The 24450-nt window shown below is 32.6% G+C and overlaps 1 protein-coding gene across 1 annotated transcript in view; it reads right to left on the minus strand.

Annotated features, from left to right (window-relative positions):
- The window catches only part of LOC143060974 (E3 ubiquitin-protein ligase rnf213-alpha-like), a 170144-nt gene that overhangs the window by 60681 nt on the left and 85013 nt on the right, over nucleotides 1-24450 (minus strand). The window contains exons 45-57 of the mRNA XM_076233657.1: nucleotides 23731-23868; nucleotides 23364-23532; nucleotides 22360-22436; nucleotides 17627-17759; nucleotides 15568-15675; nucleotides 14648-14733; nucleotides 12906-13091; nucleotides 9252-9378; nucleotides 5559-5732; nucleotides 5165-5301; nucleotides 3983-4199; nucleotides 829-1222; nucleotides 274-421 (exon numbers count right to left, since the gene is read on the minus strand). Coding sequence (XP_076089772.1) covers nucleotides 274-421; nucleotides 829-1222; nucleotides 3983-4199; nucleotides 5165-5301; nucleotides 5559-5732; nucleotides 9252-9378; nucleotides 12906-13091; nucleotides 14648-14733; nucleotides 15568-15675; nucleotides 17627-17759; nucleotides 22360-22436; nucleotides 23364-23532; nucleotides 23731-23868 — 2094 coding nt within the window. The remainder of the gene's footprint in view (nucleotides 1-273; nucleotides 422-828; nucleotides 1223-3982; nucleotides 4200-5164; nucleotides 5302-5558; nucleotides 5733-9251; nucleotides 9379-12905; nucleotides 13092-14647; nucleotides 14734-15567; nucleotides 15676-17626; nucleotides 17760-22359; nucleotides 22437-23363; nucleotides 23533-23730; nucleotides 23869-24450) is intronic.

The raw sequence follows: 24450 nt of genomic DNA on the forward strand, positions 1-24450 counted from the left end.
CCCTCTATGACAAAAATCATTCTTATTTCACCCCCTTTCATCATTTTGCTTTTTACAGTGTTTTATTATCATAGCTAATACTTCTATGTTTTAGATAAAGCAAGCTCATCAGAAATAAGAAAAAGTTTATTATATTAATCACCACATCCTAATAGGCTGTATATTCGCCACACGGTATTGAAAAAAAAGTATGTTGTTTAAATGAGATCACCAGGAAGTCATTACCAATGTCTGTCATTCAATAATACACATGTACTTAAGGAATCCTTTTACCTGAATGTTCCAGCTCTGTTTATGTTCCCCAACTTGCATGCCTCTACAGCCAGCCAGTTCTTAGACAATACGTTATGACTTTCTTCTCTTTCTTGAATAATTCTAGTTGTATGCTGAGCAAGTGCATTTAATAATTTCTGGCCTTTCTCTGTAATAAAGTATATGTTTTATACTGTTATGTTTTTTTAATCAAATATCTCAATTAAATTGAAAAAAATATTTTTGTTTCGATTTCAAGATCTATATATAACAAGAGGCTATCAAATCTAAAAAAAAACATTAATTGGTGGAAAAGATTTGTTCTCCCACTGAATTGGTAATGAGCAGCCTGCAAGCCAACAATATAAACAATAATGAATTTATAGGTAAGGAATTATTATTATTGGAATTCAGCTTCTAAGAAGAATGAAGTGATGATAAAAAAAGATAATATAGAATTTTTTTAATTGATTTTGCTTTTGCAGAGGTTATCTTATGCCAATATTAACAGAATAAATCAGGAATTCACTCGACAAAACTTCCTCTGTAATTTGTCTTATAAATGCAATGATTTACCTGAAGCATCTTCCAATGTTGTTAATAGAATTTTCAGTCTTTCTGTTGTCCTAGACGTGTCTGTATCAATATCTCTTAAACTTGCTAAAGCAGGATGAATACAGCTCATTACAAATTGATTAACATCAATATTCTTCTTCTTAAAACCAAGTGTATGAGCTGAACCAATTGATCTTTGTTTAAAATTAATGTTTTGTTCATAAATCTGCCTCATCAGCTTCATTTCCAATTCATTAGATGGTTTTTCACCAGAGAGAGTCTCTACCCCTAATTCATCCTTTTGTTTTCCAGCAGATAGTATTTCACCGGCAGATTTTCCATACATGTCAAATACTGATGGGAGTATCTTTGAGATTCTAATGTCATCAATGTGAACAGACTGCCATAAACCACACTGCAAGTTCAAAAATAATACATTATTTGCATTTTAATTTTTTTGGTACAATATCAACATCTCAAGACTATGAAGGAATACCTGTAGATAGTCTCTTTTGAATAAAGTTAAAATAAATTACTTTCCTGAGCACAGCTAGATACGACCCCAGATGTCCAACTCTGAAAAGTTGCGGCCAAAATGGGACACAATATTCAGGCTTGATACAGGTCTGAATTTGGATAGTAATTAAATATTTGACACATAATAGGTTTCTGCCACCTATTAACTGTAGTCAAAGAACTTAAAAATTGGTTATATGATTTCAATTTATAATCTATTTTTTGCTTTTGTGCAATACACTATGCTGTTGCAAATTGACTCCCTTAACCTAAATAAAATGTTTTATTTGCGATTGTGCAATTCATTATCCTGTTGAATATTAACCCCCCAAAAAAAAATATTTCAAGAAATTTTATTTTTATTTTCTGAAATCTGAAATGAAAAAAATAAAATCCCCCAACACAAATTCTTATTTACCTACCCCCCCCCCCCCCCCCATTTTTTCACCTCCCCTTTCCCTTATTCCAAAAAAAAAATCATTCCCTCAAGTAATAGTCATAATCTCAATTCAAATTTTAACAAAGTTTGCAACCATAATAACCCTTTTAAATACATGAAACAAGTCTTAAAATATAAAATGACATACATAGTCATGGCTAAAATTAATATTAATTTATAATTACTTTTAAAATTAATTCACAGCTAATCACCTCAAGACAATCATCATTTCTTAATACATAATTTACAAGCAGTGTAAGGGAGGTTATCAAACATTGTTGTTTTAAATTGGGATTGGATTACCTCCCTTAGACTACTTTTAAGTTACAAGTCTTAATTGTCCTTTAACCAGAAAAAAAAACTTGTTTTTCCCCCTTTTTGCCTCTAATTCTTAAGTGGTGTGAGCCATAACCCCCATGGTCAATCCTAACCATCCCTCTGTTGTATCAAAACTTGTGATTTCAGAGAGATTCATACACTTTAACACAAGTTATTGTCTGAAAATTACAAAAATGCTTATTTGGGCCCTTTTTTGGCCCCTTATATCTAAACAAAGGGGACCATGACCCCCAAAATCAATCCCAACCTTCCTTTAGTGGTTCTTAACCTTGCGTTAAACTGTTATTGATTTCTATTTTACTTATACTAAAGTTATTATCTGGAAACCATTCGTCTTCGAACGACGCTGATGACGACGACAACGAAGTGATACCAATATGCGACCAAATCATTTTTAATTTTTGTGGTCGTATAAAAACAGCACAATTTGATTATTCTATATCATTATTTTCTGAAAATTTGTTCCCTTTCCATGAATGTGACCTCCCAAATATACTATTTACCGGGTTTGTAATAACATGAGAAACATCAGGATCTGCTTACCCTTCTAGAGCACATGAGATCACCCGCAGTTTTTGGTGGAGTCTGTGTTGCTTAGTCTTTAGTTTTCTTTAGTTTTCTTGTGTACTATTATTTGTCTGTCTTTTTCTTTTTTAGCCATGACGTTGTCACTTTACTTTTGATTTACGAGTTTGAATGTCCCTCTGGTATCTAATACCCTCTTTTAATGTTTAAAGGGGCATTAGCTGTCAAAATCAGGATCACTAATTTGACATAAATTCTCATATGATTCAACATACTAAAACATAAATTTAAATTAAACAAGAGTCTGTCAGAGCAACAGCAAACCAGATTTATTAACATTTATTTGTGTCCTGGCATTTTTCAATATCACAATTAGGACCATAACTGATGAAGGTGAAATTGAAAACGTCAATATTAAATTTGACCTCCATTTTGTCATCAATAACAACATATTAAAATTTGAAAAGCTTTGGTTGAACGGTTCATGAGTTAATGCAACAACATGACTGGAAACACAATTTTTCCATCTTTCAAGAACCATTACTCCTGAACAGAAAAGTGAAAATCGCCATTATTGAATTTGACCTCAATTTTGTCTTCAGTACCAACACATTTAAATTTGAAAAGCTTTGGTTGAACTGGTCATGAGTAAATAAACGGACACAATTCAATTTGGTAACACCATTTTTCAATCCTTCAAGAACCTTAACTCCTGAATGGTCAGAGTCAAAATGGTCATTATTGAAGTTGACCTTGATTTTGTTGTCAGTAACAACATACTAAAATTTTAAAAGCTTTGGTTGAACGGTTCATGAGTAAATGAACGGAACACATTTGGCTGTCCCCATTCCGCCTGCCAGCTGTACATCCCAAAATCAATAACCGACATTTTTGTACCAAAAATAGGGTTAAAAATATTTTAAAAAAATAATAATAACAATGCATGGACTCGTTAAAACATATCTGCTTGATTTCATGTCATATATTAAATATGAATGATTTCATGTGGACCATATCAGTAGAAGAAATTTTTTTTATGGAAGCTCCTTTATTTTACATTTCAAGGTTGAAATTCTCTTCTTTTTAATACCTGAACACACTTTCAAATGGCATGTGTAATTTATTTCTAGCTCATGGTCCAGTTAGGGTTACATGAATATGGATTTAACTAAGGTTGAATTATTGACTCAATGCAAGTCAAAATACATTTGCGATGTTTTCAAAAGCATTTTGACCAAATGGAACAAGAATAGGCAAAAAAAACTACAAATGCTTGATGAATTTTACAGCTCTACTTAATCCTGATAAAACAAATTTAATGATAGCAAACAATGCAGTATTACCCCCCCAATATACCTGATGACCTGTAAATAATCCCTGAGCTATACCAGGCAGCTGTATAAGGATAACAACATGGATTTTAGTAGGAAATTGTCTCCTGTCGTCAACCAAAAGTTTTAGTTCCCTTTGGATTGAATATCTGGCACATGCTATCAGCTCCGTATTCTGTTCTCCAGACTCACATTGAATTAGCAATAAAGAATCAACACTAGTTTGTCTGTCTGCACACAACCTGTAAAATATTTATATGATAAAATGAAAATGGGGAATTAGTCAAAGAGACAACAACAGGATCAAAGAGCAGAAGACAGTGGAAGACCACAAATGGGTCTTCAACACAGCGAGAAAATCTTGCACATGGAGAGGTGCTTCAGCTGGCCCCTTAACAAAAATGTGCACTAGTTCAGCAATGAAGGACGCCACACTAAACTTCGAAATATATATACATGTTTATCACACAGCTAAACCAATACTATATTACACTCATTAATTAGACAGCCTCAAAAGGGAATCAAACAATACCTTTAGACTTTAAAAAAAATAAAATCAACATCAATAGGGACAAACGTTGCTAATATGTGTTTTTCTAAGCTTAATTATATTAAATGCTTTTAGTGATGGGGATATTCCAATGAATTATGTTATAAATGTATGAAAAAGAAGGATATAAAAGGTCATCCTCTCCCAAGTGGTTCACCATTGTCTGTGGTTAAATATACTATCTAGATTACATCCTTGTTTTGTTTATTGAATCAGTATAAATCAAACAGTTGGTTTTGTCTTTTATATTGTCTCTTCATGTGTTAGTGCCGACTATTGCATATTCAGAAATTATTTTGTGCATTTATCATTGCAATTTTTCAATGATGTACAAAAAAGTGTGATTCATTATTGTGATTTTCAGAGAATATGCATACAAATGTAAGCATCAGATATCAGAGTGGAAGTTTGTGTTATTGAAACACTCACCCAGTCACATTATTCACCTTAAGGAAAACCTCACAATAATTGAAGAATTTACGGTACATGGTATGGATTTTTCTCGATGTTGAAGGTTGCATGTTGTGTGATACAATGAAGTTGTGCACATCCTCTTTCTTTGATCTCTGATGAAAAGTTGTCTCATTGGCAATCAAGTTTCTTTATTTCATATTAAGATACTCATTTTGTAATTTGACAAATCAAATCAAAACCTACTTAATTTTTCTACTAAATTGTTGTTCTGTGTGAAACTGCTGTAATGTCAAAACAGTAACATTTTCCTTCCTTAATGGTAAAAATTCACAAAGCTCTTCTACTTCAGATGCTGCAAAGATCCTGGAATTTGTGGTGATCTACAAAAGAAACCCAACAAAAAATGATAAACGTATATGTATAAATGCTTGATTTCAAACTATAGGGACTATCAAATGCATTACTATCATACACTGTCTCAATACCATCTGAAAGTAAAACAATTCCAAAACAAAACATAAATTCTGATAATACGACTGATTCAGTTATAAGTTTAATTTATTGATATATATTTCTTCAACCAGAAAAAAATCCTCAATCATAGTGAATTGTTTATTTCAATACTGTTTTTCCTTACCTGAGCACAAATACTATCATATGGTTCTTCTTTTAACCTAGTACAAAGATATTCTGCTAAATTCTCATGCTGTTGCTTCTTTGCATACATTTCCATTTCTTCACCTTGACCATTTTGTAGAATAAAAGCAGGTGCTACACTCCATAACAATATAGACTTTGCTTCTTTAAGAATCTGATAAAAATATAAAATGTACAGTCTTTCTTTTCAGATTTTTTAATGACAACCAACACTTGACTTGTAAACCAATTTTCCTCATAAATGGTAAGGTCAATCTTAATTCTATCTGAGCTTTTCGAACAAATGATAGGTATTTAAACCAATACTTTTTATTTTACACAACTTTCAAGCTTAACTTGAATTATGCCTATGCAATTTTGGTTGCACTTTTTATAAAATAGTTTTAATTACTTCAGTAAAGTTAATCACATACAGAGTTTGCTACAAAATATGTTGACTGTATCTATATCATTAAAAAAAGAAACAAAGGATACCACAGATACTGTTAAGTGTGCCTCGTGTACTGCCTTACATTTAGAAATTGACAATGAGTGTTGGTTGAGAATTAAACTTTGTAAAAAGAGATGCAAAACAAGAATGTGTCCAAAGTACATGGATGCCCCACTCGCATTATCATTTTCCATGTTCAATGGACTGTGAAAATGGGTAAAAAATCTAATTTGGCCTTAAAAGTAAAAAGATCATGTGTACTAAGTTTCAATTTGATTGGACTTTAACTTCATCAAAAACTACCTTGACCTGAAACTTTAACCTGAAACTCACACTTTTAATTTCTATGTTCAGTGGACCATGAAAATGGTGTCAAAAGTCTGATTTTGATTTAAAATAAGAAAGATCATATCATAAGGAACATGTGTACTAAGTTTCAAGTTGATTGGACTTCAGCTTCATCAAAAACTACCTTGACCGAAAACTTTAACCTGAAACTCACACTTTTAATTTCTATGTTCAGTGGACCATGAAAATGGTGTCAAAAGTCTAATTTTGTTTTAAAATAAGAAAGATCATATCATAAGGAACATGTGTACTAAGTTTCAAGTTGATTGGACTTCAGCTTCATCAAAAACTACCTTGACCAAAAACTTTAACCTGAAGTGGGACGAATGGACGGACAGACGGACGGACGGACAAACAGACGGAAGGACGCACAGACCAGAAAACATAATGCCCCTCTACTATCGTAGGTGGGGCATTAAAATTTCAATTGTGAATTGCCCATTTCTGTGTGGCAATATTCCAGCTTTTGATACAGTATATGGAGTAATTATCTCTGAGTGCATGCAATATTCCAGAGCATGAATTGTATACAGTAAAACTTGTATAAACCGGCCGGCTACGGGACTACGAAAAAGGGCCGGTTTTGACAGTGAGCCAGTTTATTCAGGTTTCCGTTTTAACCGGAAGTAAATGACTTCAGACGTCCGATATATTGCATGTAAAAGTTCTGTCTGATTGTAAATTATAAACTGATAAATTCAAATACATAACACAACAACGAAATAACGTATGATCGTTGTTTTGAATCTTCATATTTATTGGTTATAGTAATTGAATTTATATAAGAAACTGGTTGTTCCTCGAATTTAAAAAAAAACAAAATTTCACTGTGTTTTACATATCCTCGTATATCGTCGTATATCAAATAGACCTCGGTAGCATTAGTCTCCGACTTGTCAATTTCACTTTCACTTCGTTTTTCATTGTTTTCATTTGCATCATAATACTCGCATGGTTTGGATTGTGAGACGAGATTTTCGATTTACTTCCATGATCCGTAACTTGAAACGTTGGTATGGCCGATTAAAAAGCCAAAATATTTACTAACAAAATTTCATAACTATAGAAATATTGTTGTACAGTGTTCAATACTATTAGTTACATAGTGTGCTAGTGACCTAATACAGTATATATGGGGTCAGTAAATTTCAAATGGGGTGAGAGCGAAGCTCGAATCCCCATATGGAATTTACTGACCCCATATATACCGTATTACGTCACTAGCACACTATGTAACGAATTTGTCTTACCGACTATCTTAACGTGTGAAATTAAGACTAGTGATTCTCAAAATGAGCAAGTCTTCAATACTGTTAGCGCTAAGAAAATACTTCCATTGACCCTACAAAAACAGATGCCAACAATAACGACTTGTAAGGTTTAAATGTGTTTTATGAATTTGTTTCAATCTTAATCATCAATTTCTTCGTCTGTTGGAACTTTTAAGAATTTTTCTCAGTACCGTTTTGTTTTTACAAAGGGACATAACACCATTACTAACCGTGTATGAAATAAGTCCCGCCCCCTTCTTACCTAATAAGGAATATAAAGGGACGTAACTCCACTACTAACCGTGTATGAGATAAGCCCCGCCTCCATACTAACCTAATATCAAATATACACGGTTTGCACGCGGACGCTTTTAACCAATCATATTCCTGGAAATGTATAGGAGGTAAGATAAATATTGATTGTTAGCATCCGGGTGTTCTTCATTATCAGTGTCATTGGTCAAGGGGTTCACAACAGGGTACCAAGGATTTCGAAAACACGATGTAAATATCTTATTCCGCGATTTTGATTTTTTTTTTTATCCAAGTTACAATGTAAGTTCAATCAGAGATACATTCGGCGTGTTTTTTCGTTTAATTGACACGTTATAATAAATAATACAGTTCACTACTGTCTGAGACTACTGTACGATTGTAAGTTCACAGTTTAACACCTGGCTAATTGATTACCTTAAAAGCAATATTGAATAAACAAATTTATGTTTTGATTGCATATCGATCATTTGAAATTAATTTATAGACAAACCGGTTATGACAGGTAATAATTGATTTAATTAAGAGTATTGGGACTGCATCATAAGACCGGAATTCGGAATACACAGGGTCCAGTTTACAAAGGGTATTTTAACAAAGACTTTCAAGGGGAAAAAAATGGGACTATAATTTTCGGCCAGAATGAACAGGAATCCGGTTTACTCAGGTTTGACTGTATTATGATTCTTTACAAAACTCTACAAAGCAAAAAGATGGAACAACACAAATCCAACCAAATGTCAATGTACACACGCTCCAGAAGTATAAGCAGTTACCTGTTCAGCAGTAGTGATGACACCTGTTGCACATGAGAAGTATCAAAAATCAAGTTATGTCGCTTTCAATTATAGTTATTAATGTACAAAAGAGAATTAAAAAGTGGCAAAAACAAATAGTCAAAACTCATGGCCACCTCTGTTAGTTATGTTCTTTAACAGTCAACATGTGGAAAACTTTAACAAAAAAATTACATTTACTTAATAATTAAGAACCTTTACTTTATAGCTTCCATGAAAGCAACAAATAATCCTGATAATTTGAGGTGCTTACTAGCACTTGAGAGTAATTATGGCTTCCATTTTGAATTGAAACTTAAAATCCAACACTGCATTTATATAAAGCAAAGGAATGCATTTGGGTATTATTTCTTCCTTTGTCCAAATTATAGGAAGAACAGATAGAACATTCATCTTGTGATACAATCTTGTATACTTTTTTTAAGGTGTGAATATACACATAAAGTAACAATCAACTTTTCAAGAAAGTTACAAATGTGATTTAACTACACTAAGTGCAATACAACTCTGGAAAACTCTGATGTAAGTCGGGGTAAGAAATCCTAATGTAATACCTGTTCCTTTCTTGTTTGAATTTCTTGTTCATCAAATTTATTTCTCTCACAAATATGATGTATAACAGCAGAACATGTGTCAGCATGGTACCCAATAAATGCATCACTAATCTTTCCTTCAGTTTTCCTAAAAATATTTACATGAAACATGAAGTCCCCAATGACAGTAGAATAAACCAGATGCTCCGCAGGGCGTAGCTTTATACGACCGCAGAGGTTGAACCCTGAACGGTTGGGGCAAGTATGGACACAACATTCAAGCTGGATTCAGCTCTAAATTTGGATTGTGATTAAATAGTTGACACAGCATAGGTTTCTGACACAGAATGAATGTGTTCTAATGAACTTAAAATTTTTCTTTTCTCTTAGAGCAATTCACTATGCTGTTGAATATTAATCCTCTCCAAAAAATGTTTGAAGAAATTTTCTTTTTTATTTATGAAATTTCAAATGAGAAAAATTGAACCCAATTTTTTTAATCACATCCCCCTTTCCCTTATTCCAAAACTAATCTCAATTAAAATTTCTAATGGAGTTTGCAACAATAACTACTCATTTAAATACATCATAAAATATTAAGATGTAAAAAAACTGCTTGTTATCACTGAATGGTAAAGATTATTTTAATTTATCAGTTGGTAGTAAAAAGTGAATATACATTGTATATTGTATATAACAAAGATTTAAGTTGATTCTGGACAAAGAAAGATAACTCCAATTAAAAAAAAATCTTGCTATTGCACAATATTTTGCAATTAGATATTTCTTGCTTACTATTCTGGACAAAGAAAGATAACTCTAATTAAAAAAAAATTTGCTATTTCACAATATTGTGCAATTAGATATTTCTTGCCATTGCGCAATACTGTGCAATTGAAAAGACTTGCTATTGCACAATACTTAATATAATAATTTTAGATCCTGATTTGGACCAACTTGAAAACTGGGCCCATAATAAAAAATCTAAGTACATTTTTGGATTCAGCATATCAAAGAACCCCAAGATTTCAATTTTTGTTAAAATCAGACTAAGTTTAATTTTGGACCCTTTGGACTTTAGTGTAGACCAATTTGAAAACAGGACCAAAAATGAAGAATCTACATACACAGTTAGATTTGGTATATCAAAGAACCCCATTTATTCAATTTTTAATGAAATCAAACAAAGTTTAATTTTGGACCCCGATTTGGACCAACTTGAAAACTGGGCCAATAATCAAGAATCTAAGTACATTTTTAGATTCAGCATATCAAAGAACCTAACTGATTCATTTTTTGTCAAAATCAAACTAAGTTTAATTTTGGACCCTTTGGACCTTAATGTAGACCAATTTGAAAACGGGACCAAAAGTTAAGAATCTACATACACAGTCATGACAGTTAGATTCGGCATATCAAAGAACCCCAATTATTCAATTTTGATGAAATCAAACAAAGTTTAATTTTGGACCCTTTGGGCCCCTTATTATGTTGGGACCAAAACTCCCAAAATCAATACCAACCTTCCTTTTATGGTCATAAAACTTGTGTTTAAATTTCATAGGTTTCTATTTACTTATACTAACGTTATGGTGCGAAAACCAAGAAAAATGCTTATTTGGGTCCCTTTTTGGCCCCTAATTCCTAAACTGTTGGGACCTGAACTCCCAAAATCAATACCAACCTTCCTTTTGTAGTCATTAACATTGTGTTTAAATTTCATTGATTTCTATTTACTTAAACTAAAGTTATTGTGCGAAAACCAAGAATAATGCTTATTTGGGCCCTTTTTTGGCCCCTAATTCCTAAACTGTTGAAACCAAAACTCCCAAAATCAATCCCAACCGTTCTTTTGTGGTCATAAACCTTGTGTCAAAATTTCATAGATTTCTATTAACTTAAACTAAAGTTATAGTGCGAAAACCAAGAAAATGCTTATTTGGGCCCTTTTTGGCCCCTAATTCCTAAAATGTTGGGACCAAAACTCCCAAAATCAATACCAACCTTCCTTTTGTGGTCATAAACCTTGTGTTAAAATTTCATAGATTTCCATTCACTTTTACTAAAGTTAGAGTGCGAAAACTAAAAGTATTCGGACGACGACGACGCCAACGTGATAGCAATATACGACGAAAAATTTTTCAAATTTTGCGGTCGTATAAAAACTAGAGGCTCTAAAGAGCCTGTGTCGCTCACCTTGGTCTATGTGAATATTAAACAAAGGACACAGATTGATTCATGACGAAAATGGGTTTTGGTGATGGTGATGTGTTTGTAGATCTCACTTTACTGAACATTCTTGCTGCTTACAATTATCTCTATCTATAATAAACTTGGCCCAGTAGTTACAGTGTCAGTGGAAAAAGTTAGTAAAAATTTACAAATTTTATGAAAATTGTTAAAAATTGACTGTAAAGGGCAATAACTCCTTGCTCATTTTAAGGTCTTACTTTGCTGTACATTATTGCTGTTTACAGTTTATCTCTATCTATAATAATATTCAAGATAATAACCAAAAACGGCAAAATTTCCTTAAAATTACCATTTCAGGGACAGCAACCTAACAATGGGTTGTCCAAATCATCTGAAAATTTCAGGGCAGATAGATCTTGACCTGATTAACAATTTTACACCATTTCAGATTGCTCTAATGCTTTGGTTTTTGAGATATAAGCCAAAAACTGCATTTTACCCCCCATGTTCTATTTTTAGCCATGGCGGCCATCTTGGTTGGTTGGCCAGGTCACCGGACACTTTTTAAACAAGATACCCCAATGATGATTGTGGCCAAGTTTGGTTTAATTAGGCCTTGTAGTTTCAGAGGAGAAGATTTTTGTAAAAGATAACTAAGATTTACGAAAAATGGTTAAAAATTGACTATAAAGGGCAATAACTCCTAAAAAGGTCAACAGACCATTTTGTTCCTGTTGACTTATTTGTAGATCTTACTTTGCTGAACATTTTTGCTGTTTACAGTTTATCTCTATCTATGATAATATTCAAGATAATAACCAAAAACAGCAAAATTTCCTTAAAATTACCAATTCAGGGGCAGCAACCTACCAACAGGTTGTCCGATTCATCTCAAAATTTCAGGGCAGATAGATCTTGACCTAATGAACAATTTTACTCATGTCGGATTTGCTCTAAATACTTTGGTTTTTGAGTTATAAGCCAAAAACTGCATTTTACCCCTATGTTCTATTTTTAGCCATGGCGGCCATCTAGGTTGGTTGGGTGGGTCACCGGACACAATTTTTAAACTAGATACCCTAATAATGATTTTGGCCATGTTTGGTTAAATATGGCCTAGCAGTTTCAGAGGAGAAGATTTTTGTAAAAGTTAATTTTAATGTTTCTAACTTTTTATTTTGCCGCATTTGAAAAATCTTTCTTTCTTAGGGACTTGTTCGTCATGAGACATTGAGTAAAATTAGATATTTATCAGTCTAGAATAATATAGGAATGAAAAATTTTGTCCTGCATTTTTTTTTTAGTTTATCCTGACTTTTCTTTTTTACCTAAATTGTCATCCTGACTTTTTGTTTTTTTGGAAGTGTCTCATTCTGCCTTTTTTTTTTACTCCAAACTCCTGTCCTGCCTATTTTTTTCAAATTTCATCCTAGCCCCCCCCCCCCCCCATAAAAATCAAATGGTAGCTCCCTTAATTCTTACCTGTATCCAATACGTGGAGATTTGTCTGCTGTAAACTTTTTAACCCATTCTGTTAGCTCATTTGTAAGTTTAATCTGCTGCTCTGTTAGCATTGTGTTCATTGACAAAAAATGCTTTTCCAGGCGATTGATAAGTGGAATTGGAAATTTCTCATAAACAACATGTTTCTCAGCAACAACAATCAATCTGCAAATTATAACATAAGAGTGTAAAAGGACAGCTGTTTTTGTGTTGGTAATAGAAATGTAAGTAAAAACAATTAATTACAAAAGCAAACAAAAATTAAAAACCAATTGTTCAGAGAACAATTGAAGGTCTTTCCATATCAAAGAAATTTTGATAAGAAGATAGTTGTTCATACTGATACGATAAATAATGGTTTAATCATATTTTTAAGTGATATAAAGGAGATAATATGCTACTTCCGGTGAAATGAATGTCACTTCCGGTCTAATATGACAGCTTCTTTCACACTGATTCCAAAAATATATAGTTTCTATATACTTTTGTATTTAGAATGGGAGATACATGGTCACTTCCGGTTTGTTGGAAGTCATTTTTAGTCTTCAGTAATCAGTTTATGTATCTATATGACAAAATATATGGATTTTGAGTACTTTTATACGAAAAAATTGCAAAAAAGGTTACTTCCGGTTTTCTCAAGGTCACTTCCGGTAGTCATTTTTCAAGGTCATTTGTCATCCAAACTTTTGCACAAGGTCAAATGCCATTAAAATGGACTTAGTTGAAGTTATAATCAAATAACCTCATATCAAGACATTTCAGGGGCACTAACTCCTATTAGATGCTATTTAATTGTATCAGACCAAATGTAAAATATCTTCATAACTATATAGCAATCATTTTGCACTTGTTCTTTAATATATACCTTTTCAAGGGTTGGAGAAAATGCAAAAACATGGAAAATTCCGAATTTAGAACTTGACCTTGACCTTTGACCTTGACCCCATTTTCTAATAAAGGGCCTAGGGATCTCAAATAAATACATTCCAGGGTTATATGGTTGACGGTTTATTAGTTAATAACACATATTGAGAAAATAATTTTGTAAAGGTAGATAACTCCTATAAAATTTCATCGAATCGCTTCGATCCAAATAAGCCAAATTTTCCTTAGGATGTAACGAACAATTTGTAAAAAGAATTTTGTCGCTATCTTTTTTTGTTACGAAGGAGATGCACTCTGATGATAAACAGTGAATAGGGAGATAACTCTTACAAAGAAAAGTGTTCGGCTTAGCAGGGTGAAATGTAAAAGCGCATAAACTGTACGATACAATATGAGAAATATCTAAGCGACATATTGCGAAACAAACATTTGTCGCAATATCAAAATTAGGCGGAAGAAAAAAAAAAAAAAAAAAAAAATAATAATAATCAGAAGAAATACAATAGGTCTTTCCACAGAAAGGTGGAAAGACCTAATTATAGATGTAATGGTATAATAAAACGTGTTGTCTAAAATTTCTATATAATGAGAACAAATACAAAAACCATTTTTAAGGTTAATGTTTATTATGATGTGTATTCATTTATTTTTAATAAATGGGGAATGTGTCAATGGGACACAAGTGATGCCACCGCTTGCATCATCATAGCGTTATAAAGGAACATAACTGAAGAACAGTAAAAGTAATGCTACCCAAATTTGTACTTTATCTAAATTTTGTTTAGGAGAATTAAAATTTACCCGAGTTATCTTATAGATACACAATGTTTTACCTGAAGTCCTTGTGTACTCTGCATTTTACTCTGTGGGTTCCAAGTCCAAGATCAACAAATCTTTCACCACAAAATTCAATGTAATACTTGAAATGAAAAAGATAGTATTCAAAAGATAAAACGAATGTATATTCCATGATTTGCACTCAAAATAGTTATTACAAAATGGGTTCACAGATCTAAACGTAAAATTTTTGAAATTTCCAAATGTGTAGAAGGAAGAGATATTGATATACTACATATACCAAACATACATCAATACTAGTTAAATCAGTATTAAACATTTTATTGATTCATTGCATTAAGGTACATTTTTAAGACCAATCAAATACAACAATCAAAAAGTTATAAAGCCACTAATGCATGATCACTGAGGTATACAATATTATATTTTTTTTTAAACTCAATGCACAAATGTTTGTGCAACAGCATACATTATATCAATGGTCTAGCACTAGTACTTTTTGGAAGTGCAATGTAATCAGAAATCAAATAAAACTTCCAAAGTCACTGAAGTATCAATAGTCAATATTCTGTTTTAAACCAAGTTTCAGAAATTTCAACCTCATTGACATATTTATAGTTTGATCATTAAGTTCTGATTGAAAATAAAATGAATAAATCAAAATATATCAGGGAACCATGTATATATATCTATGGCCTCTTTAGCGGCTTTGGGTAACAAATTAAAACTCCTGTATGAGCAAGAGTTAAAGAGGAAAATATATACAAAAACTTTTATTCCCTTGAAATTGAAAATCACTCAATAAAATTAATATAATAAATATGAAAGGATTTAAGATTTGATTTGATGTTTTCTATATTAAGGGCCAGGTCAAGGTTCGTGTCATACCTCCTTCTTAATAGGTTAAATACTATAACTAACCAAACTGTTGTATTATCTATTTGATAAAACTTGCCTGATTAAGAGCATCATATAAGCTTTCGTACAGGTTTTCTAAATTAAGCAGGATAACTGTGGTTCCTGTTTCCATGCACACTTTGATTCGGTTGATGTTTCTGCAAACCTGAAAAATTTAATATTTTCTGAGTTATTTATTGCGGACCTGTTTTTGTATTGCTATGAGTTACAATTTATGACAAAAATAAGCAAAGACCCATCGAAACAACATCTGATAAACAAATTTAATAATACTTTTAGATATTTGGATGATATTTTGGCTCTCAATAATGACGACTTCAGTATGTATATTAAAGAAATTTATCCTGTTGAACTTACTTTAAATAAAGCTAATACTAACAATGACCAGTGCCCTTTCCTGGATCTTGATATCTATATCACTAACGGAAAGCTGAATACTAAAATTTATGATAAAAGAGATGATTTTTCATTTCCTATCGTTAATTATCCATTTTTAGATGGTGACGTTCCCTTGTCACCATCTTACGGTGTTTATATATCTCAACTTGTACGATTCGCTCGTGTATGTAACAATGTTTTAGATTTTAAGGAGATAAATTTATGTATTACTGAAAAATTATTACACCAGGGTTTTCGATATCACAAACTAGTCAAAACATTTACTAAATTTTATCATCGGTATAAGGACATCATTCGTAAATATAGCTCAACATGCAGACTTCTTATACACTCAGGTATTTCACATCCAATTTTTTATGGAAATATTCTTTATAAAGCACAAAGGTGTCAGTATTCACCTCAAAAACTAACAAAACCTTTGAATAGACTTATTAAGAAGGGATATAGTTACGATACTGTTGTCAGGTCATTAAAGATTGCATATTTTGCGTTAATATTGATTCACTTATAGGGTCTTTGCATCGGAACTAAACACATTTATTCAAAAACCAGTTGTTGGCATGACACGGGTTATGTTCTTCTCATATATGTTATGATGGTATGATACTAAACCCCTAACGGGAAGGATTGTGCCTGATGTTCATATGATGAAATCATAATCTTTCAGTCAGTTTAATTGAAGTCTGGAGCTGGCATGTCAGTTAACTGCTAGTAGTCTGTTGTTATTTATGTATTATTGTCATTTTGTTTATTTTCTTTGGTTACATCTTCTGACATCAGACTCGGACTTCTCTTGAACTGAATTTTAATGTGCGTATTGTTATGTGTTTACTTTTCTACATTGGCTAGAGGTATAGGGGGAGGGTTGAGATCTCACAAACATGTTTAACCCCGCCGCATTTTTGCGCCTGTCCCAAGTCAGGAGCCTCTGGCCTTTGTTAGTCTTGTATTATTTTAATTTTAGTTTCTTGTGTACAATTTGGAAATTAGTATGGCGTTCATTATCACTGAACTAGTATATATTTGTTTAGGGGCCAGTTGAAGGATGCCTCCGGGTGCGGGAATTTCTCGCTACATTGAAGACCTGTTGGTGACCTTCTGCTGTTGTTTTTTTCTATGGTCGGGTTGTTGTCTCTTTGGCACATTCCCCATTTCCATTCTCAATTTTATTATAATTATAATAAATTTGCAAATAAAAAGATTAAGGACACAGTACTCATCTTAACCATTATGCTGACCATTTTAGATAGAAAAGAAAATAAGCAAAAATTACTTCAAGAAATTATTTTAAATGCAACATTTCATCCAGCCTAAAATCCTGGATCGGTTACTCCAAGCACTTAATATCAAACCCTTATAAACCTTAATACTAGCTTTTTTATAATTAATTTTTCTGTCCAAAACAACAATTCTGTCAATAAAAATGAACAAACATTTAAACTACTGGTTTTATAACAGAAGACATGTCAACCATTATTTATCACATAAATTTAATCCGAAAATTTCAAAAATCTGTTTTAGATATTCATGTTTTTTTATGTCAAATCAATGACTTTTTTTCAATTTTAATGTTCCTGCCATACATTGGTGGTTTTTTCCAGGTACTCCCTGCCAATAAAAACTGACTACTATTTTATTAAGCCACTATTACTAAAAGTTGCATTATGCACCCAACAAACAAATATGAATATAATTACTTGTGTATATTCCTGGTCACTTGGAAAACTACTGCCAAACACTACTTCAGCATTGTCCATTGAGAAGATTTTCTGTTGAAGAATGGTTAAAGCTCCATAGTTTTCTGTTAGAAGTAGAAGATATCTGGTTTCACTGGAAAAAAAACAAGAAATTGACAGCAAATTGGAGTCTGCACTTTGAAGTTTACCATTGTTGAACTTAAAAAGAACTGCTAGTAGGACTGACATTAAAGAACTCTATTGCATGACACTAGTACTTCAGGCTTGTTTTACCTGTTATGTTCTAGGGCCAGCCTGTAACAAGAATGTGTCCATAGTACACGGATGCCCCACTCACACTATCATTTTACATGTTCACTGGACCGTGAAATTTGGGTCAATACTTTAAAATTGGCATTAAAATTAGAAAGATCATATCATAGTTAATATGTGTACTAAGTTTCAAGTTGATTGGACTTCAACTTCATCAAAAACTACCTTGACCAAAAACTTTAACCTGAGCTTCACACTATCTTTTTCTTTGTTCAGTGGACCGTGAAATTGGGGTCAATACTTTAATTTGACATTAAAATTAGAAAGATCATATCATAGGGAACATGTGTACTTAGTTTCAAGTTGATTGGACTTCAACTTCATCAAAAACTACCTCGACCAAAAACTTTAACCTGAAGCGGGACGAACAAACGGACGAACGGACGAACGGAGGCACAGACCAGAAAACATAATGCCCCTCTACTATTGTAGGTGGGGCATAAAAACCCTATATTAGTATATATTTATATTCTATTATATTCTAAAGTATTAGAAAGGCATGTCTCAAATAACATGTATAAGTACTTGTCTAAATTTAAACTTTTACATCCTACACAATCAGGTTTTAGGAAACATCATTCTTGTCAAACTGCACTTATTGATATTATTGACAAATGGCTGCAAGAAATGAATAATGGTAATCTAAACTTAGCAATACTGTTAGACTTTAAACAAGAATGTGTCCAAAGTACACCGATGCCCCACTCGCATTATCATTTTCCATGTTCAATGGACCGTAAAATTGGGTAAAAAATCTAATTTGGCCTGAAAAGTAAAAAGATCAACCAAAAGCGAACATGTGTACTAAGTTTCAAGTTGATTGGACTTCAGCTTCATCAAAAACTACCTTGACCAAAAACTTTAACCTGAGACTCACACTTTTAATATCTATGTTCAGTGGACCATGAAAATGGGGTCAAAAGTTTAATTTTGTTTTAAAATAAGAAAAATCATATCATAAGGAACATGTGTATTAAGTTTCAAGTTGATTGGACTTCCGCTTCATCAAAAACTACCTTGACCAAAAACTTTAACCTGAAGTGGGACGAACAGACGGACGGACTGACGAACGGACGGAAGGACGCACAGACCAGAAAACATAATGCCCCTCTACTATTGTAGGTGGGGCATAAAAAGCATTTGATCTTGTAGATCATGACATTCTTTGCTTAAAGCTTGCTATTTACGGATTCAGTGATTCAGTGAGTCTGTAGTAGGTTTTTTCAGGTCATACCTAAGTAACAGAACACAGCAAGTAAACATTTGCAATGTTAATTCTGATAAACTAGAGGCTCTAAAGAGCCTGTGTCGCTCACCTTGGTCTTGTGCATATTAAACAATGGACACGGATAAATTCATGACATAATTGTGTTTTGGTGATAGTGATGTGTTTGTAGACCTTACTTTACTGAACATTCTTGTTGCTACAATTATCTCTATCTATAATGAACTTGGCCCAGTAATTACAGTGGAAAATATTTTCTAAAAATTTACAAAAATTTATGAAAAATGTTAAAAATTTTCTATAAAGGGCAATAACTCCTTAAGGGGTCAATTGACTATTTTGGTCATGTAAACTTATTTGTAGATCTTATTTTGCTGAACGTTATTGCTGTATACAGTTTATCTCTATCTATAATAATATTCAAGATAATAACAAAAAACAGCAAAATTTCCTTAAAATTACCAATTCAGGACAGTAACCTAACAACGGGTTATCCGATCCATGTGAAAACATCAGGGCAGATAGATCTTGACCTGATTAACAATTAAACCCTGTCAGATTTTCTCTTAATGCTTCGGTTTTTGAGTTATAAGCCAAAAACTGCATTTTACCCCTATGTTCTATTATTAGCTGTGGCAGCCATTTTGGTTGATTGGCCAGGTCACGTCACACATTTTTTAAACAAGTTACCCCAATGATGACTGTGGTCAAGTTTAGTTTAATTTGGCCCAGTAGTTTCAGAGAAGAAGATTTTTGTAAAAGATTACTAAAATTTACGAAAAAATGGTTAAAAATTGACTATAAAGGGCAATAACTCCTTCAGGGGTCAACTGACCATTTTGGTCATGCTGACTTATTTGTAAATCTTACTTTGCTGAACATTATTGCTGTTTACAGTTTATCTCTATCTATAATAATATTCAAGATAATAACCAAAAACAGCAAAATTTCCTTAAAATTACAAATTCAGGGGCAGCAACCCAACAACAGGTTGTCCGATTCATCTGAAAATTTCAGGACAGATAGATCTTGACCTGATAAACACTTTTACCGCATGTCAGATTTGCTCTAAATGCTTTGGTTTTTGAGTTATAAGCCAAAAACTGCATTTTACCCCTATTTTCTATTTTTAGCCATGGCGGCCATCTTGGTTGGTTGGCCGGGTCACGCCACACATTTTTTAAACTAGATATCCCAAATATGATTGTGGCCAAGTTTGGATTAATTTGGCCCAGTAGTTTCAGAGGAGAAGATTTTTGTAAAAGATTACTAAGATTTAGGAAAAATGGTTAAAAATTGACTATAAAGGGCAATAACTCCTAAAGGGGTCAACTGACCATTTTGGTCATGTTGACTTATTTGTAAATCTTACTTTGCTGAACATTATTGCAGTTTACAGTTTATCTCTATCTATAATAATATTCAAGATAATAGCCAAAAACAGCAAAAATTACCTAAAATTACCAGTTCAGGGGCAGCAACCCAATAACGGGTTGTCGGATTCATCTGAAAATTTGAGGGCAGATAGATCATGACCTGATAAACAATTTTACCCCATGTCAGATTTGCTCTAAATGCTTTGGTTTTTGAGTTATAAGCCAAAAACTGCATTTTACCCCTATGTTCTATTTTTAGCCATGGCGGCCATCTTGGTTGGTTGGCCGGGTCACGCCACACATTTTTTAAACTAGATACCCCAATGATGATTGTGGCTAAGTTTGGTTTAATTTGGTCCAGTAGTTTCAGAGGAGAAGATTTTTGTAAAAGTTAACGACGACGGACGACGGACGACGACGCCGGACGCCGGACGCCAAGTGATGGGAAAAGCTCACTTGGCCCTTCGGGCCAGGTGAGCTAAAAAGATAAGAAATTTGGTGTCCCCCAAGGATTTATACTAGGTCCTCTATTATTTGTCTTATTTATAAATGACCTTCCCCTTTCCATTAAAAATTGTAAAACAGACTTGTATGCTGATGATACTACTCTTCATAAATCCGGGAAAAGTATAGAAAATTTACATGATGATGTTCAAGAAGATTTATGCAAAGTTGAAGAATGGTGCAAAATGAATAATATGTTCATCAATACCAAAAAAACTAAATGTTTGGTTACTGGAACAAGTCAGAAGTTATCAACCCAACCTTTTCAACCAAATTTAGTAATAAATTCAAAAACACTACAAAATTCATCATGTGAGAAATTATTAGGTGTTAAAATTGACAGCACACTTAGCTGGAAAAATCAAATTGATCAAATTTGTGCTAGTATTTCATCAAGAATATACCTTCTTTCTAAATTAAAGAAATTTTTAGATATTAATGCCAGGAAAGCATATTATAATGGGTATATTCTACCTCTCATCGATTACTGCTGTATTGTTTCTGGAGAATGTAAAAATGAAGGGATAGTAAGAATATTAAAACTTCAAAAAAGAGCAGCAAGATTAATTCTTGATGCAGACCTATTATCCCCATCAGCCTCCTTATTTAAAGAACTTGGATGGATGACAGTAGAAAACAGAATCAAATACCACAAATATTTATTGCTATTTAAATGTATGCAGAAAGAAGCACCACAGTACCTATTTCAAAAGTTTCAACTTATATCTGTCAATAATCCTTACGCCTTAAGGGGTGTTACTCAAGGTAATTTGATAGTTCCAAAGCCAAAAACTGAACTGTTTAAAAAATCTTTTGCTTATTCTGGATACGTTTTATGGAACAGACTACCATATGAAATGCGTAACGTGCAAAAACACTTATTCTTTTAAACAAATTATAAAACAATACTTGAGACAGTCCCAATATTCAGTCTGAAATGATTGCAGCTATTACTCTTAGAATGTATGATTTTAATGATTTGTATGTTATATCTATTTACTACATGCAATCTGTAACTGTTATATATCTTTTAATCATGGTACATGTACATTGAACTATTATGTCTATACAATTGTGTTTATATGTTGTATGTCTGCTTTTTTCTCTTATTATTATTATTTTTTTTATTTTTTTTTACTTGTATTGTATACATGTATATGAGGGCCTCAGGGAAGATTAGTAATTGTAACTAACTGTGTTTACCCTCTTTAAATAAAGAATTTATTATTATTATCATTATTATTATAACCTTGTGAATTATTACAATCATTTCATACATACAATGTATTTGTTCACAATCATAGATATTGACAAACCTTTCTGACTGGCTACTTCCCTGCAGGCATGCCTGAATCATTCCAGTTGGAGAACATTCAGGATCAAATTCTGCTCTCTGAAAATAAAAATTAGTATCTATAACCAATAATAAATAACTGTTGATACAGAGATACACCTCCCCTTTCTACAATTTGATAATACTGTGGAAATGTTGAAATTAAAATTAAGACTGTAACAGGTATACTATGCAAAGCATTCATAGTCATGAGCCATGACCTGAGAGTCAAATAACCTCCATGAGGAAAATTGCCAATGCTTTAATATACAACTGCATACCACAAAGTCATTTTTTCTTCTGCATCTTGGTAAGACAAAAACATTTAACCGCAGCACTAAACATTCATAACTTACCAATTAAAAGCATTTAAAACTAAATCATTATAACATGAAGGTTTATGCAAGCCATATCCTGATATTACCGCAGCATGGCAGCAATATATTTTGTTTTCTAAAAGTGAGTGTAGACACATTGTTCTTGATACCAAAATGTGCTGCATACAATAGTTTTTCTAACACACATATACACAATAATAAGCTAGACCATTTTTATTTTAAAAAGTTAAGACCTTCATTGATTCTGATAACTAAATATTTGCATTTAAAAACAAGAATGTGTCTCAAGTACACGGATGCCCCACTCGCACTATCATTTTCTATGTTCAGTGGACCGTGAAATTGTGGTAAAAACTCTAATTTGGCATTAAAATTAGAAAGATCATATCATAGGGAACATTGTGTACTAAGTTTCAAGTTGATTGGACTTCACTTCATCAAAAACTACCTTGACCAAAAACTTGAACCTGAAGCGGGACGAACGAACGGACAGACGAATGGATGAACGAACGGACGGACGGACGAATAAACGGAAGGACGAACAAACGGACAGACGAACAAACGGATCCACAGACCAGAAAACATAATGCCCCTCTACTATCGTAGGTGGGGTGGGGCATAAAATTAGCAGATTATGATTTAGGCTTACCTTTGCATTGGTAATCACTAAATGTGCTAAATTTCTGGAAAATATATCAACTGGTTTGACAATTTCATCTGGCAGTCCACCAAAATTTCTTAAAATGCAATGTTTTAATTGATACCATGTTGGTTTCTTTCTAGATATTGATATAAATCCATACAACATCTTTAACAAACTGAAAAAAAATTAACATTAGAAAATAGGTCTCATATATTTTATAACACAATATGCTTGGAATTATATGTAGATCATCTGGATGTAAAAACAATATATATATTCTAAAATATATGTCATCAAAGTTATATACAGTTGTATACCAATATAAAGTTTTTTTAAATGTACAAATCCCTTTTAACTTAATAAAAGTTCATACCTGTAAAAGTCTCGTAATCCATAGAATTCTCTCTTAGCTGTTGCTGCCTTATCAAATACTTTAAGATAGGACATTGCTAAAGGTTCTATCATAGGATGTATCATGTCCTGTACAAATTCATCAGTGGAACAAATTTTGCTGAAAAAAATGGAAAAATAATTGTCAAACCTTAACATCAGAATTTCTACTCCTCCTTTGTAGAACATATAACACATTTACTTTAAACATGTTAAATTATTAATCCCTATTATTTCATATCGGTTGAGAATAAGATTCTCTTATTGGATTAAAAGGGGTCACATGACATTCATTATTCTTCAGTAATAAATTCCATCGGTCATTAACAGAAAAAGACGGACCAGAAAACCGGTCGTTAACGAACTTTTACATGATAATGACCGTTGGGGCGTGGTTTCCGTCTGATAATGACCGTTGGGGTGTGGTTTCCGTCTGATAATGACCGTTGGGGCGTGGTTTCCGTCTGTTAATGACCGTTGGGGCGTGATTTTTCTGTTAATGACCAGTGGGGCGTGGTTTCTCTTTTTAGAGAGATGTACCTTTTATAAAACATGTTCCTGTTTTTATTATATGATTATATTTTTAAAAGTTGTTGAAATGTTTATTATATGTTTTCGTTAATTATAAAATTAAAGATAACTTGATTAATAAGTATTTATATACTGAAAAATTGCACTAAAATGAATGGCAGTATTACTACAA

This window comes from Mytilus galloprovincialis, chromosome 1 (assembly GCF_965363235.1).
Source record: "Mytilus galloprovincialis chromosome 1, xbMytGall1.hap1.1, whole genome shotgun sequence".
NCBI classification, from domain to species: domain Eukaryota; kingdom Metazoa; phylum Mollusca; class Bivalvia; order Mytilida; family Mytilidae; genus Mytilus; species Mytilus galloprovincialis.